General features: G+C 52.3%; 1 protein-coding gene across 4 annotated transcripts in view; it reads right to left on the bottom strand.

Moving 5' to 3' along the window:
• Positions 1-713: 713 nt before the first annotated feature.
• MYH10 (myosin heavy chain 10) overlaps positions 714-17,064 on the bottom strand; it is a 90,321-nt gene continuing 73,970 nt past the window's right edge. For all 4 annotated transcript variants that reach the window (XM_071452824.1, XM_071452826.1, XM_071452825.1 and 1 more), the window contains 17 exons: positions 15,752-15,923; positions 14,801-15,013; positions 14,556-14,700; positions 13,331-13,537; positions 11,731-11,835; positions 10,607-10,759; positions 10,056-10,304; positions 9,330-9,542; positions 8,234-8,446; positions 7,095-7,256; positions 6,351-6,479; positions 5,602-5,690; positions 5,180-5,303; positions 4,516-4,724; positions 3,572-3,680; positions 2,682-2,854; positions 714-2,220 (listed from right to left, as the gene is read on the bottom strand). In XM_071452824.1, coding sequence (XP_071308925.1) covers positions 2,076-2,220; positions 2,682-2,854; positions 3,572-3,680; positions 4,516-4,724; positions 5,180-5,303; positions 5,602-5,690; positions 6,351-6,479; positions 7,095-7,256; positions 8,234-8,446; positions 9,330-9,542; positions 10,056-10,304; positions 10,607-10,759; positions 11,731-11,835; positions 13,331-13,537; positions 14,556-14,700; positions 14,801-15,013; positions 15,752-15,923 — 2,810 coding nt within the window. In that variant the 3' untranslated portion in view covers positions 714-2,075. The remainder of the gene's footprint in view (positions 2,221-2,681; positions 2,855-3,571; positions 3,681-4,515; positions 4,725-5,179; positions 5,304-5,601; positions 5,691-6,350; positions 6,480-7,094; positions 7,257-8,233; positions 8,447-9,329; positions 9,543-10,055; positions 10,305-10,606; positions 10,760-11,730; positions 11,836-13,330; positions 13,538-14,555; positions 14,701-14,800; positions 15,014-15,751; positions 15,924-17,064) is intronic.

Raw genomic sequence — 17,064 nt, 5'->3', positions numbered from 1 at the left:
CCGGGGCTGTGCCTGGAGCTGTGTCTGTGCTGCTGCTGCCGCTCTCCAGCCGAGCTGGGCTGTCCCCATGTCCTGCCCCTATCCCGGGGGCCCTGGGGCTGTGCCCGTGTCCAGCTCTGAGGTTGTGCCCATGTCCTGCCCGTGTCCATGCCCGGGGCTGTGCCCCTGTCCTGGGGGCCCTGCCCTACCCCGGGCTGCCCATCCCATTCCTCTGGAGCTCCTGCCAGAGCCTCAGCCCCAGCCCAGCGGGGTCACCCTCCCCATGGCCACCCCCTCTCCCTCCTATCCATCCCACCCTGGTCCCAGACCCAGCCAAAACCTCCCACCCTGGCCTCCAGCTCCTGCAGCTCCCAGGCCTTTCCTGCCCAGCTCCAGGGCAGGTTCTGCACCCCAAGACCCCAAAATATGGGATGTAACTGCTCAGGAGCAGGCAGGAGCTCAGAGCCTGTGCCACAGCTCAGAGTTTCTTTGTGCTCCAGCTGGGCCCTGCCAGTGGCATTCAAAGGCAAAGACTCAGCTCGGACCAAGCCACTGATGCTGTATTTAGGTCAAAATAAAAGGAAAAAAAAAAAAAGAAAACAACAACAAAAAAAAGCAAGCAAACAAAAGAGGAAGAAGGGAAAAGGCAGCTTCCAGTCATATCTCGTTTATTAAGGTCTATGCCAGCCTCGGGAGAGCTCTTCCAGTAAGTAAACAGAGCAGGCGGCCGCATCTATAATGAATAAATTTATTGTCTTACAAAAATCATTGTCTAGAAATATGGGTATACAAGAAAACAAGATATTTGCAGTCAGACGCCTGGTGGTCAACAGCCAGTTTGATTAAAAATATCCAAACACACACAACAAAACCTTTGCGACAGATGTTAAAGCTTTTAACCAAAAAGGGAAATCCATGGGTTTTGAGCATGTGGCAGAAGAAGTTTCCTAGTTAACACTGATTCATTGTCACTAATATCAATAATACCACTTGGACTAGAGAGGTACATGATATGAAGCACAGTCAAAATTAATACATTAAATCATTGTTATATAGGCAAATTATATATGTAACGTTGTCTTAGTACTGTAGTGTCTAAGGCACTTTCTGTAATGTCAGTTTTCAGCTATTTAAACAAAAAGAACGCTAACTACTCACTGTAATACTGCTCAAAATAAAAAAAACAACAACAAAACAACAACAAAAAAAAAAAAAAAAAAAAGGATTCACATCCACTGGCATGTTAACTGTAGGCAGGCAACATCCATCCATCCAGGGCGGAAGCCCCGGCCCCACAGGACCCGGGGCCTCCCAGGGCCTGGCTCGGCCTCACATTAATAAATTAGTTGTGCCTGTGCTGTGTGTTTATTTCCCACTGGTGTTCACATTGTCCCAGCCCGGGCGGCTGCGGGGCTCTGGGCTGTGCGGGGACGGGACCCACCTCGGTGTGCCTGGACTGCATGGACACGAACGGATGGAGCTGAGAACACTTCAAATGGGATTGCAGGATAAAAACGGACACTACTCACTCATCCCTACACTTCCCTCTAACACTTCCCAAGGCCGTTTTTCACAGTTCACTCAGGGGTCGTGTGCGGATCACAACAATTGGGAGAAAAGAAAGAAACGGGAGCGGTTTGGTCTTCACTGATCCGAGAGGCTGCGGCCAGCCCGGAGCCTGAAGGATGCTGCTGGACACAAGGCATGCACAGCCACGGCAAGGGGTCTGTCCTGGCCCCCCACCCGCTGGGAATGACGCTTCTGGATTGATAAAAAAAAGTTTCATCCTTCACATGATGCTTTATAAAATGGCTTTACAATGAGTATCTGGAAAAGAGATGCACTGAACAGAGACGATCCCGGTTGTTTACTATATATAAAAAAAGCAGTTGTACCTATATCTGAAGCAGGGTACAGTGTGGTGAGGCTGGAGAGCCTTAAGACATGGTTGACCTATGATAAGGAACCTTGTAGCACATGCCGAGGGTCGTAAGGCAGCTTTCCGGCCACAAGGCAGTTCCGAGGGCAGGGCAGGGCGCTCCTGCGGGGCGCTCCTGCGGGGCTGGAAAGGTCTCTGCATGCAGGCGGGGCCGGGGCTACTCGGCGGGGGCTGGCGGAGCCTCGTTCACGTCGCTGCCTTTGCTCTCGGCGTCGTCGTCCGACAGCTCCAGCGAGGCGCCCTCGATGTGCAGCTGCCGCCGGCCCGAGCGGCTCGAGGAGAAGGTGATGGGTCCCCCCCTCCTGCGAACGGAGAGCAGCGCTGGGAGAGGCTCCTGCAGCGCCCGGGCCCGCCCAGGAGCACGGCAGGGGCTGGGCTGGGCTGGGGGCATCTCAAAGCTCAGCCCATCCCACCCCTGCCATGGCAGGGACACCTTCCCCTGTCCCAGGGATGCCTTCCCCTGTCCCAGGGACACCTCCCACCGTCCCAGGCCGCTCCAGGTTCTGTCCAGCCTGGCCTTGGGCACTGCCAGGGATGCAGGGGCAGCCCCAGCTGCTCTGGGCACCCTGCCAGGGAAGGACTCCTTCCCGATATCCCGTCCATCCCTGCAGCTGTCAGGAGTATCCCCATGGAATATCCTTGTTCTCATCGCCAGGCTCCCATTTGAGCCATCCCCTAACCCCAGCAGCTCCCCAGCTGGATGTGCCCCGGGGTCTCTGTGGGCTCAGGTCAATCCCAGTCCCAGGGTTCCAGGGGCACTGACCTTAGCCTGTTTTTGAGGGTGCTGACCTCCCTGCTCAGCCCCTCGTTGGCCTCCGTGGCATCGTCCAGCTCGCGCTGCAGCTTGCGCCGCGAGGCGTTGGCGCGCGTGGCCTCCTCCTCTGCCTCCTCCAGCTGCCGCTTCAGCTGCTTCATCCTGGCATTGGCCTTCTCCATCTGCAACCAAACCAGCACTCGGGGTCACCCCGGAGCTGCAGCCGGACTGGGGATGGAGCACAGCCCTGACTGGGGATGGAGCACAGCCCTGACTGGGGATGGAGCACAGGCCTCACTGGGGATGCAGCACAGCCCTCACTGGGGATGCAGCACAGCCCTCACTGGGGATCCAGCACAGCCCTCACTGGGGATGGAGCACAGCCCTGACTGGGGATGGAGCACAGGCCTCACTGGGGATCCAGCACAGCCCTCACTGGGGATGGAGCACAGCCCTCACTGGGGATGCAGCACAGCCCTCACTGGGGATGCAGCACAGCCCTCACTGGGGATCCAGCACAGCCCTCACTGGGGATGGAGCACAGCCCTCACTGGGGATGCAGCACAGCCCTCACTGGGGATGCAGCACAGCCCTGACTGGGGATCCAGCACAGCCCTCACTGGGGATCCAGCACAGCCCTCACAGAGCCCTGACTGGGGATGGAACACAGCCCTCACTGGGGATGGAGCACAGCCCTCACTGGGGATCCAGCACAGCCTCGTGCAGGCTCCAGCCTGGACCCTGGAACACCACAGAGCCTGGGAGAGCCCGTCCCAGCAGAGCTCACACACACACACACACACCCTGCTGGTTTAATCACTCCTCTAATTCCCTGTCCATTACAGTTCCTCTTCACCAGCCATTCCCACCCCAGGAGGTTTCACTGAGCCCCCACCCACCTGCTCCTTGTACTGGTCCGCGTGGCGCCGCTCGTCCTCCACCTGCATGAACACCTCCTTCAGCTTCTTCTCCGTGCGCCTCACCAGCTTGTTGGCAGCTGCCCTTTCCCTGCAACAGCCCAAAACCAGCGCTGGTGCCACTGCCCAAGGGCTGGGAACACCTGATCTGCCCCCCTAAAGTGTAACTGGTACAGAGCTCTGAACATGCCAGACACAGCAATGCAACTGCTGCATGTGCTGGGGCTGGCTGGGATGCAGGGATGAAGGGATACAGGGATGCAGGGATGCAAGGATGCAAGGATGAAGGGACACAGGGATGCAAGGATGAAGGGATGCAGGGATACAAGGCTAGAGGGATAAAGGGATGCAGCTCTCAGAGCACAAAGCCTTAGCCCTGGGGCAATGTGAGCATGGCACAAAGAGGACTCAGAGGGTGCCTTCACAAGGAGATTGGACAGAGCAGCTTTAAAGTTGCTGTTTAAGCACTAACACAATCCTGCTGCAGAGCCCAGAGCACAGAAAGGACAGAGGTGGTGGTAGGACAAGCCCCACCTGCAAACGGGGAGGAACCAGCTAAAGAAGTGAATTTTAAGAATAGGATTGCAAAGATAGATGGATAATTCACTGCAGAAAGACTTCTGGAGAGCACAGGATGTCCCACATAAGCTGTTCCTCTAACCAAGCACCCAGGGGACATTTCACCTTGTCCCAGGAAACTCCTGCAGCTCCTTGTGGCTCTGGGACATCAACACCTTACAGAGTTCATGCAGCTGGCAGGAAGCAAATCCATTCGGGAACTCCCAGCCCCAGTTACTCTACAGCTGCCTTGTTAAAGTTTATCCCCTGAACAGGAGTCTCCAGACATTACACCCAAGGCCCTTCAGAAACATCCATGGAACTTCAGCCATTCAACCCACACAGGCAACCAGGTCTTTTCCCCTTACTTGGCTTCCTGCTCGAGCTGTTCTTCAAGCTGTGCAATCTTGGCTTCTAGAGTAGAAATTGTTGCCTTGAATTTGGACTTGACAGAGCCCTCCAGCTCCTGCAGCTTGGCCTTGAGCTCCTTGTTCTGCCTCTCCAGCTGCTGCCGCGCGTTCTCGCTCTTCTGGGCCGCGCTGCGCTCGCCGGCCAGCTCCGAGTTGAGCGTGTCCACCTGCAGGGAGGTGCCACAGACACATTGTCTGAAAATCCTTCCCTTAAGATTTTTTCTCCTGAGAAGCTGAGAGGCCTCAGGAACAAAATGTACCCAATGGTTATCTGCTGCTGTGGAATGCAACAGGTGCAGCTGGGATTGGGCTCGTGTGGTTGTTTCTAATTAATGGCCAATCACAGCCCAGCTGGCTCAGACTCTCTGTCCGAGACACAAGCTTTTGTTTTCTTTCTTTCCTTTTTCTATTCTTAGCCAGCCTTCTGATGAAATCCTTTCTTCTACTCTTTTAGTATAGTTTTAATATAATATATATCACAAAACAATAAATCAGCCTTGTGAAACATGGAGTCAGATCCTCGTCTCTTCCCTCATCCTACAACCCCTGTGAACACAGTCACAGGGAGGGCCAGGGGTCACTCTGTGCACGTCACAGCCAGCAGCAGCTGCCCTGGGCTCACCTGCAGCGTGGTCTTTCGGAAGCGCTCGTTGAGCAGCTCCATGTTGCTCTGCTCCTCCTCCAGCTCCTCCTCCAGCTGGGCAATCCGAGCCTCCAGCCGCCGCTTCTCGTCCAGCAGGGCTGACCTGCACAGGGGAAGGGGTCAGGGGTGTCCAGAGCCACCAGAGCTCCTGGGGAGGTCACTTAGCATCAGGGCATCTCCTGAGCTGGAAGGGACCCACAGGGATCCAGCTCCTGTCCCTGCACAGACGCCCCAACGCTCCCACCCTGGCAGCACAAACACTCCTGGAGCTCTGGCAGCCTCGGGGCCGTTCTCTGGGGGAGCCTGGGCAGTGCCCAGCACCCTCTGGGGGAGGGACCTTTCCCTGAGCTCCATCCTGGCCCAGCTCAGGCCCTTCCCTGCCCCAGCCCAGCCTGACTCACTTCCCAGAGGCGCTGTTGGCGATCTCGTCCGCCAGCTCGTCGCGCTCCTGCTCCGCGTGCCGCCGCGCGCGCTCCGACGCCGCAAACTCCTGCCGGGGGGAAAGAGTCAGGGCAGCCCCAGGAGCCCCCCAGCCTCTGGGACACAGCCTCCAACAGCCCCTGGGAGATGCTGTGACCTGGGATATCCCCGGGGTTTGATGGACGAGGCAGCAGGACTCGTCAGGTGGATGCTCCCTCACTGCCCTGGGACTTCTCCCTGCCCCTGAAATGTTCCCCACCCAAAGCAAAGGGAAAAAAATCTGTGAAGATCAGTAACTCCCAAACCCTCAGCAACAGGAGAAACCACTGTGCCCCATGCTCTCATAGACACAGTCAGTGTAAAGTAGGTGCTAAATTAAGCAAATGTTTTAGGTTCTCACAGAGTTCTCAGCATGAAGACAAGAAGAGAATAAAAATTAAAAAGCTTCAGCACAACAGCACACACAGCACTGAACCTCAGATTATACATCTGCTTTAAGTGGCAGAAACACTCGCATTTCTTAAGGACAATGAAATGCTCTGCAAGTGCCACGCTGAGGTCTGAAGGCCACCCTAGTCCACCTGGAGAAGCTCCAGGCAGTGCCAGGTTATCTGTGACGGCTCCAAGGGAAGTGTGGTGAGTCTGGGCAACTGCTGCAAGCCTTGCCCTGCAGCTGAAGCAGACAGGAGAGGCACAGGGACAAGAAAAATCTCTTGGATTTCCACCTCACCTCTTGGAGCTGGAGTATTTCTGCTTCAAGACTTTTGAGCTTCTTCTCACTCTCTTTGGACTGGGCAAAGATCTCATCCCTGGATGCTCGGGCCTCCTCCAGCTCCCGCTGGTAGTCCTTCATCTGAGCCTGCAGGTGGAGAGCAGGGTGAGGCACAGCCAGGCTGCACCAGGACAATCACAAGATCCATTCCAGCTCTGGGCATTTCAGCCTCTAAGAGATAAGGCTGTTCTCCCAAAGTGGCTTCATTCCACTGAGAGGCACTTCCAGTTCTTCTGTATTCTAAAATTCCATTTTCTCATCTTTCCACCCCTCAATGCCTGGTCAGAAATGTCACATTCCAAGACTTCAAGCAGTCCACTGAATTATAGAGTGGAATCTTAGAATGACCTGAGCTGGAAGGGCCCTTAATTATCATCAAGTGCCACCCTTGCCATGGCAAGGACACCTTCCAGTAGCTCAGGTTGCTCCAAGCCCTGTCCAGCCTGGCCTTGGGCACTGCCAGGGATGTGGAAGGTGGTTTTGTGGCAGGGGAGTTTGGAACAAGATTAGCTTCAGGGTCTTTTCCAACCCAAACCATCCTGTGATTCTATAAAGGGGTGAGTTTTGCCTAGAGGATAAATCCAGGTTGGACACTCTCAGACCCATCAGTGGAGTCTGATTCTCCCCCTGGCCTCAGCTGCAGCTGCACTGAATGGCAGCAGCCCCTGGGCAGCCCCCAGCTCCCTGAGCAGCTGTGCCTACCTGGAGCTTCCTGAGCTGTTTGATGGCTTCATCCCGAGCCTTGTTTGCAGCCTCAATCTGCCCCTCCAGGTCCTTCAGGTCCATCTCCAGTTTCTTCTTGGCTGCCACGGCCAGGGCGCGCTGCTTGCGCTCGTCCTCCAGCTCTGCCTCCAGCTCCCGCACCTGGCACGGGGACAGCGCCAGCATCAGCACCAGACAGGGCCAGGCTGGCACCCAGGGCACCCAGGGGAGGGCACAGGGCAAGGCAGGTCCCCAATGGATCAGAGATCTGTGCACTGAGCACGAGGGAAATCCCAGGAAGGGACCCAGCTTCTGGAGCGGTTCCATCTCAGCCTCCTGCCCACCCCTGCCATCCACCCCAGGGATGGCTCCAGGGCAGATGGAGCTAACTCTGATGGAAAATAAGAAATAGAATCACCTCATTGTCTCCAGACAACAATGAAGCCATTCCCTTTGAACAGCCTGTTACTGGCACTTATACACCAACAACTTCTCTTCCCAAAATAAAACAAAACAAGAGTGTGTGAGCAGCCAGGCACCACGGGCTGAGCCAAACCTATGCAAAAGCAAACTGAGCCAGAAATGCCACAGGTGCCACAGGTTACCAGCATGAAAGAATATTCTGTTCTGAAGCAAATCTCCCTCCCAGTGCAAGGTCAGGAGCTCTTGTCCAGTTCAGATAACAGCAACTTTGTCCCCTAAAGGCATTTCTTGAGGCTCTTCTGATTTCTGTGTTCCCAGAATTCTCAAGTCTGGAAACTTGGAAGCTCTGCCATGATTTGCATTTAGGAAACTGTTAAAAATCTATCTCAGCATCAGTGGATTTGTTCCTGGACATCAAATAGGATGGGTTTGAAAATGCAGCTGAGGTATCCCTGTCCTGGGAACACACTCAGGCAGCAACAACCAAACTCCTGGAGTGGCTTTGGAGGCCACCAGCACCACCTGACCCTGCCTGGGGACAGTGGGCACCCCCAGCCAGAACTATTTATGGTTTGTAAAAATGCTGTGGTTTGGGGTTTCCACTGGATGGAGTCTTTAAGCAAAGGGGTTTATTTTTCTGGAAGCACAGAGGCCCAGAATTGTGCTCAGAGCCCTTCCTCCCCTCCTGCCTACAACACAGAGTAAAACACACGTACTTGTTTCACCAGCATCCTCTTCTTCTCCTCGTTCTGCTCATCTCTGGCTTGCAGATCTCTGTCAAACTGGGCCTTCATGGCCTGCATGTTCACCTCCAGACGGAGCTTGGCATCTTCTGTGGCCTGCAGTTCATCCTCCAGCTCCTCCAGCTGAGTCCTCATCTCCTCCACCTGCTGCTCCAGGGTTCTCTTGGACTTCTCCAGCTCGTGGACCTGCAGCACAAACTCTGCTCAGAGCTGTCCCAGCAGCAGCTCAGAGCAGGGAGGGCAGTGGCTGCCCCTGGGCCCTTTGCCTCAGCTGGGAGCAGGGGGGAGACACTGAGGGGGCACAGCTCTGCTCTGCCTTTGGTCCAACATGTCCTGCAACTCAGCTTGACCAAAGGCAACAGAAATCCCCATTATCCCACACAATAAATACACCCAGCAACGCAAAAATGGGGAGTGGCTGCCCTGATCTGTCACAGCTGCAACACAAAACCAGCTCTGGCTGACTGCAGTTCCAGCCCACTGACCCAAAAGTACAAAACTGGTATCTGGGGTCTCCATGAGGGTGAGAATACAGCTTTGGAAGATGTTAACAATTATGTGGGCATTAATTCCTCCAGCATTCTGGGTGAGCTGCAGAAAGCTCTGCTCTGGTGCATGCACAGCCATGGAGCCATGATACTTTATGAAAACTCCTTTTGCCAGGATTTTTTCTCCTGAAAAGCTGAGAGGCCTCAGGAACAAAATGTAACCAATGGTTATCTGCTGCTGTGGAATGCAACAGGTGCATCTGGGATTGAGCTCATGTGGATGTTTCTAATTAATGGCCAATCACAGCCCAGCTGGCTCAGACTCTCTGGTCAGTCACAAGATTTTATTATCATTCTTTTCCTTTCCTTTCATGCCTTCTGATGAAATCCTTTCTTCTATTCTTTTAGTATAGTTGTAATATAATGTATATATCATAAAATAATAAATCAGCCTTGTGAAACATGGAGTCAAGACTCTCCCCTCTTCCTTTGTCCTGGGACCCCTGTGAACAGCAGCACACAGCCCCTTCTCCAGCAGGGAGATTTCCCTGCTATTCCACAGCCTGTGGAGCCATACTCACATTTTTGCCCACATCATCTTTGGAGCTCATCAAGTCTTCCATATCTGCACGCAGCTGCTTGTTCTGCCTCTCAAATTCCTCCTTGGCTTCCAGGGCCTCCTCCAGGGCCCTGGCCAGGGACAGGGCCTTGGTTTCCTTCTCCCTGGCCTCTGCCTCAGCACGGTCCCGCTCCTCTGCATACCTGGCAGAAATGTTCTTTTCTTCTGCCAGCATCTGGACATGAGAAACAATGAATCCATCTCCTGAGCTCCACAGCCAGGTCCTCCCTGCCCCAGGTGTTCTACCCAGGAAGAGGTTCATGCCCTGAGTTTAACTGGCCCTCAGGAGCTGAGATCAAAGTGCCAGTAAGGAACAGCTACAGCTGCTCTGGGATGAGAGGAGGAAAGCAAGCCACTCATCAAGACTCCAGTTTCATACCATTCCCATCTATCAGATCCTTTTTTAGTCTACCTTGAGGGACTGCAATAAAACTCTAAAGGTTTTGTTCAGCATAATTCTCTTTTCCTGCATGAAGAGCTGATCACTTGCTCTAGCAAGCCTCAGGGATGGCATTTGGCTCACAGAACTGGGGGTGACAGGCTGCTCCTAGCAAAGGCCAGCTGCTCACAGACTTACCAATAACCACAGCACAGCAGCCAGGCCCTCCTTCCCACAAGGCTCAGCAGCAATAACGAGGTGCCATTGAAAAACCCTGAAAGCCAGGCAGGTGGCAGGAGGCTGCAGTACCTGATCAAACTTCTTCTGCTTCTTCTCCAGGTTGGAGACGATCTGGCGCTGGTGGTCCAGGTCCACCATGAGGTCATCCAGCTCCTGCTGCAGGCGGTTCTTGGTCTTCTCCAGCTTGTCATAGGCCAGAGCCTTCTCCTCCAGGCGCTGGCTCAGGGACTCCATGTCCTTCAGCAGCTTCTTCTTGGTCTCCTCCAGCCCCTCAATGGTTCCCAAGTCATCATCCACCTTCTTCTTGGCCTCGGCCAACTGGAATTCAACAAGAGCGAGTGGAGTCCCTCAGAGCATCCCCAGAGGGAGCACAGGGGCAGAGTGCAGCAGCAGGAGCAGCTCCTGCAAGCTAAGGGAACACAAACCTGGCAGTTCCCAGGCTCTCAGAGGCCCCAGCCCTGCCCATTACAGGTCAGGGCACACAGAATAATTACTGCAGTGGGAACCTGGCTCCAAAATCTGCTCCAGCACCGTGGAAGTGCCAGGATGTGTCCCCCAAAGCTCTGGGACACAGCTTGGGACAGCTCCTCACACAGGGGCTGCCACTCCCAGCAGCCTACCTGGGCCTGCAGGGCCAGCATCTGCTTCTCCAGGTTCTTCCTGGCCTCCTCCTCCTCCTCCTGCTGCTCCTGCAGGTTGTTCTTCTCCTCCTCCAGCTGCCTGATCCTGCTGCTGAGGTTGAGCTTCTGGCGGGTCTCCTCCTGGAGCAGCTCCTGGGACACAGCAGGGGCAGGGCTGAGTGTGCTCCCAAACCCCCACAGGGGGACCCCCAGGTTTAGCTTCCCTCAGATTTGGGGACAGGGACATGCTTTATGAAGGCATCTGTTGTTTGGGTTCTCAAAAGGCCACTGACCATTCATTTTGGGCACACTTAAACCTTCACAAAGCAGATTTCTGGTCAGGGAACCCCTGCCAGAGTCTGTTCCAGAAATTAGGGGATGATACTTTCCCATCTTTCAAGGGACTAGCCCAGAAGTCACCTCCAAAATGTATTTTTTCTTTTTTCAGATAAGCACAGAGCACCTATTAAAAACCACCTGGGAAGAACATGGAGCAATGAATCCTGCAATGGCAGCACGCTTCCAGGTTTTCTGCATTGTTTAAATATAAAGGTCACCTTAAAGGTGGCAACTTCTGTCATAACAAAGTAATGGAAGGGGTAACCCACATCCTGCTCCCTAGAAACCCCTCCAGTTGTGGTTAACATTACCCAGTTAAGTGGCCACCATTAGGACTTTAATACAGGCAAGGTAAAATATATTGAAGTGATGAATATCTGCAGAAAGCTGCATTTTCTTAATTAAGAACCAAAACCTGACAGTTTGAACTTGAGCTGTAAGAATTTGAAGCTGTCAGCAGAAGACTGCTGTTCCTCATATATCCCAAGGATATGGACATTAAATTCTGCCTGGAAAGGGGTTTTTATTTGATTCTTATCTCCCTCAGAGACAAAGACATAAACCAGAACCACCAACTCTCAGGAAGTGAAGCTCAGATAATGAAAACTTGGTTCCCCACGTGGCTGAGCCATCCCAGTCCATCCCATTTCCCTGGGCTGAACAGGAAATTCAGCTTCTGCCCAGGGGACTTCCCAAAGCATGAATGAAAATGTGTTTTCTGTCAGCAGCAGCACCTCCCTGAGGAGCAGAGCTCCATGGCCAGCCCAGCTCTGCTGCACACACACCTGTGTATCCTGGAGCTGGGATTCCAGGCTGGCTGCATCCTTGGCAAACTTGATCCCTTTCTTCTCTGCCTCCTCCAGCAGACTGGAGACATTGTCCAGCTCATTCTGCAAGGCAAGCAGCACAGAGGTGAGGGCTCAGCCCAAACCCCACTGGGAGCACAGCACAGAGCCCCAGCAAACTCCAGGCACAGAGCCCAACAGAGGGAGGCACAAAGCTCAAACCACTGAGGTCTGGCCACAGAAAAGGGAACTGAATGTCAGTCCTGAAGTGCAGTACCAAAACCAGAGCCAGGCTACTGAGCTCTGATATTCAGCACTTTGCTCTGAGCCCTGCATTCACACTTTCATGCCATTTTTAATTCCAGGACCAGGTATTTCATGCAAGCATTAATTCAGGGATCATCAGGGTGGCAGCTGGGTCTGAAGCATCACTGCAAGAGAAAAGGGCACTGCCAGGTGCCAGCTTGTTATTTTGGGCTACACTGCTTTCATATACCCTGAGAGACAGCCTGAAAGCTTCCCCCAGAGAGCTGGGCCATTCCCTGCTCCCCTGCATTTACCTGAAGCCCTCATTGCTGGGCTCAGAGTCAGCCATGGCTGCATTTTGCCTCTTTGCTCCATTTCCCACAAGAATGGGGCTGTGCTTGCACCCCCTCCCTGCCAGGCTCCCAGCCTGGAGCACCAAACCCAACCCGAGACCAACACCAAGTTTTGGTCATCCCTATGGAAAAGCTGAGCCCAATCTGCTCAGTTCCCAGCCAAGGCAAACCCTCCAAGGCCACTGCAACTCTCACACAGCCCAGGATTGATGTCACACAGCCCAGGATTGATGTCACACAGACCAGGACTGATGTCACACAGACCAGGAGTGATGTCACACAGACCAGGACTGATGTGTCACTGCCCAGGATTGATGTCACACAGCTCAGGACTGATGTCACATAGACCAGGAACTGATGTCACACAGACCAGGACTGATGTCACACAGACCAGGACTGATGTCACACAGACCAGGATTGATGTCACACAGTTCAGGACTGATGTCACACAGACCAGGACTGATGTCACACAGTTCAGGATTGATGTCACACAGCTCAGAAATGATGTCACACAGTTCAGGATTGATGTCACACAGCCCAGAACTGATGTCACACAGTTCAGGACTGATGTCACACAGCCCAGGACCGATGTCACACAGCCCAGGATTGATGTCACACTGCCCAGGACTGATGTCACACAGACCAGGACCGATGTCACACAGTTCAGGACTGATGTCACACAGCCCAGGACTGATGTCACACAGCCCAGGATTGATGTCACACAGCCCAGGACTGATGTCACACAGTTCAGGACTGATGTCACACAGCCCAGGACTGATGTCACACAGCCCAGGATTGATGTCACACAGCCCAGGACTGATGTCACACAGCCCAGGATTGATGCCACACAGTTCAGGACCGATGTCACACAGTTTAGGACTGATGTCAGAGCAGCCCTTTGAGGCCTCCCAGGTCCATGAGAGCCCTTGCTGAGTTCACCTCCCACACCAGGCCATTTCTGCACATGGTTTTCCAGGATTTTAGCATTTCCAGAGCCTTACCTGCAGCTTATTTGCCTTCTCAGCCAGCTCCACCCTGAGCCTCTCCCCTTCTGACACCTTTGCAGTCAGCTCCTGCACCTGAGCATCGAGCTTCTTCCTCTTGTGCTCAGACTCTGCCTTGACCTGCTGCAGCACCTTCACCTCACAGGCCAGCTCCTTGTTGTCAGACTCCAAGCCTTGCTTGTTCTTTTCAAGGTTTGCTTTGAACTGGGGAAGACAAAAGGGCAGAAGTTCAGCTCTGTGGTGCAGGTGACTGTTTCCAGCTACAGACGATTGTGCAGATCGGTGTCCATGCTCAGAGAGAAGGCAGGAGCTCAGCAGTGTGTGAAACACTGCTGTGGAACATTCTGGGTGCCAGCAAAGGCTGGGGAGCCCAGGCTGCTCTGCCCCAGGTGAGGGTGAGGAGCAGCAGGGCAGGACTGGGATGGCAGCCCTGGAAATGACTGTTTTGGTAGCACTGCAAGGAGGAAGGAATGTGCCCATTAACAGCTCAGCATGGCTCATCTCACAGAAATAAAGGGAAGATATGAACCAAGGCTGCCCTGATTTGAGTGGGCAGAGCAGCCTGGAAGTGCAGAACAAAGCAATTCTCAGCACTGCACTGACATTTGTCAGAAGCCTTTCCCAAAGCAATCCCTGGCACCAGGGATGTTTAGGTGTCATTTCTGCCACATCCCCAGAGCTGACACCATCTTGTCACAGGAGCTTTGTTTCAGATTGCAGGGTATTTTTCCATCTTTTCATGCTCTTATTGAAAGTATTTATTGAATAAGGAGCAGAAGACATGCAGAAGATTTTCAGGTGAATAAAGCTGGTGAAAATCATAGTTTAACTGCTACATTTGTCGCTTAATTTAGAATACTAAGGAAGCTTGTGCAGTATTCACAGTACATGAAAACATCACCACAGGATAGGAACTGCCCACACACACAATTGTGAATGACCCCAGGTGTAATTTCAAAAACCAGACACTTCTTTTTTTTGGAATAATTCTCCTTCTGAACAAGACCAGGAGCTGTGATCCACCTGTGCCTCCTGCTGCTGGTCACACAGCCCTGAGGACATTGTCAAACCAACATGAGAAATCTCAGCAGCTGGGGTGGATTTTTAGAGGCCAGCTGAGCTCTGTGGCGATGGAAAGCTCAGCTCAGGTCTCCTGGAAGGAACCATGCTGCCCATGGTAATTGTAACAACCCCTGAAGCACAAAGCTCCTTTTCCTCTCACCCTTTTGGCCTGTTCAAGCTGCTCAGAGAGCTCCTCCAGGGCAGTGGCATGCCTCTGCCTGATCTCCTGGATCTGGGCTTCGTGGTTTTTGGTTTCCTCCTCAATTGCTTTCTTCAGTTCAGCCACCTCCTGCTCTCTCTTTGTCCTGGAGGAAGCACAAAGGGTCACCCAAGAATCAGCATTTCAGCTTTTATAAATCACAGCTGAATTTCAGTGCTGCTTTCTTACACAGACCATGACCCTACCTCAGCTCTTGCTGTGCTGCAGTGGTGTCCAAAGTATCTTCCAGTTCAGTTTTCAAGGCCTCCAGCTCTTCACTCAGATCCCTTTTCTGCTTTTCTGCCTTGTTCCTCGACGCCTTCTCAGACTCCAGATCCTCCTGGAGCTCTGCAATCTGAGCCTGCAGCTCCCTGATCACCTTCAGGGCATTGTTCTTCTGCACTGCCTCCTCATCCCCCCTGTCAAACAGGCACCACACTTACTGGGGCTGCACCTCCTCAGACCCTCCTGCTTAAATGAGCTACAAACACAGCTGAACTCTGCCACTGGAACAAATTAAATATCAACATTTATAGAATGGCTGGCTTGGAGCTTTAAACATCTCAGACTCCCACCCTTCATGGGCTGGGACACCTTCCACCATCCCAGGTTGCTCCAAGCCCTGTCCAGCCTGGACACCTGCAGGGATGGATGAAAGGTACCACAGATGAAACCAAGGTGCACCACCAGGATTGTCAAGCTTTACTTTACAGTCAGGTATTCCAATTTTGTAGATCTCAACACTGCACCAGAAATGTTCCATCTGTAGAATTTTCTCTTCCTGCAAAATTATACTTAAAAACTCCAGGTGGTGTTCAGCACAACATGGGACTGCAGGAGCATCACACAAACCCAGATAAAGTCCGTGCTGCCCAGTACTTTGTTTATACCCACTGAGAAATACACATTTTTCCCTCCTGAGGCCGAATTTGGGAGATTAAAAAAGCTTCCAGAGCCCAAACACTGTTACACCACATGAAATTTCTCCTTTGCACAGGTTTGCAGAGCCAAGATGCTGAGGGATCCCTGACTCTCTGTACATTTTCCATTTCTGTGCTCAGCACAGGGCTCCAGGGCTGGCTGCTGTTGCAGGATCCCAGCCCTGACTGTGGCCAGGGGAAATTCAATTTGTGGGAGCAGCTTTGGCCCACTCTGACCTGGCCACAGCAGCCTGCAGCTCCTCCTCCTTCTTGGCCAGCTGGATCTTCAGCTCCTCAATCTGCGCTTGCAGCTCAGCTATTTGGTCCTGCAGGTCTGTAGTTTCCCCATCCAGTTTTCTTTTAGCTTTTTCCAGCTCCTGGCGGGTCTTCTCCTCCTTTTTCAGGCGTTCTAGAGGAAGCACAGAATTAAATTCCTGTGGAATTGTCCCTCTTGTCACCCTCAGGGACTCTGGGGTGGCAGGAAGGGTGGGAAGTTTAATTTGTTCTGCCTCAGTTCTTCCTCCAGCCTGCAGAAAAAAGAAAGAGCAAAGGAGAACTGCATGACTTAGTCAGAAAGTCAGGGAAAGTCTCTGACAACTGTGAATAGTTTGAGATGAGGCAACAGAAACATCTTGGTAGAAAATAAGGAGTGGGATCTGACAGAGCAGCTTGAGCTGTTAGGCCAGATAATCCCAGACATCAGCACCCAAAAAAGAAGATAAACTGTGGGCTGGAACAATTGCATGGCTTTGGGAGGGCCAGGCCAGACTCTAGAAATCTGCTGGAAAATGGCATAGCTTAAAGTAAACTGGAATAAACCATTTTACAAGAGTCTGTGCAGTTTAATCACACCCCATCAGTGTTTAGCAAAACCCTGCAGCCCTGAGAGCTCCCTCCCTCCCAGGGATTTATGGAGCAGCTGGGGCACTCAGCCCTGAGGAGCATTTTGGGACAGGCACCCCCAGCAGGGCACAGCAACCTCAGCTGTCACTGAAAAACCCCTTTCCCATTTTCTGAAAAATCCCTTTGTGGGATTTCTTCCCCTGGGAAGCTGAGAAGAGAAAAATGTAAATAATAATTATCTGATTGCTTCTCCTGTGTTTGGCTGCTTTGGAATGTGGTCTGGACATTGTTTACCAACAGGTGCACGTTTGATTGGTTTCCTGTGAATTGTTTTTACCTAATGACCAATCACAGTCCAGCTGTGTCAGATTCTGAAGAGTCAGTCATGAGTTTTTACTAATTCATTCTTGTTCAGCCTTCTGATGTATCCTTTCTCTCTCTTTAGTATAGTTTTAGTACAGCATTAATATTATAGTATTATATTGTATTATATATTATATTCTATTGTATTATATATTATATTCTATTGTGTATATTATATTATATTGTATATATTATATTATATTATATTATATTATATTATATTATATTATATTATATTATATTATATTCACAGCCTCAGCCCAGTTCTAAGGGCATCAATGGCACAAATGTACAATTCTGAGGGACAGCAGGAGCTCATTCCCTTGTTCAATCCCTTGTGGCTC

This window comes from Agelaius tricolor, unplaced genomic scaffold, assembly GCF_023055355.1.
Source record: "Agelaius tricolor isolate 1412-34295 unplaced genomic scaffold, bAgeTri1.0.p SCAF_35, whole genome shotgun sequence".
Lineage (NCBI taxonomy): Eukaryota > Metazoa > Chordata > Aves > Passeriformes > Icteridae > Agelaius > Agelaius tricolor.
Note: the sequence above shows the minus strand (reverse complement) of the source record. Positions and strands in the feature narration are given on the sequence as shown.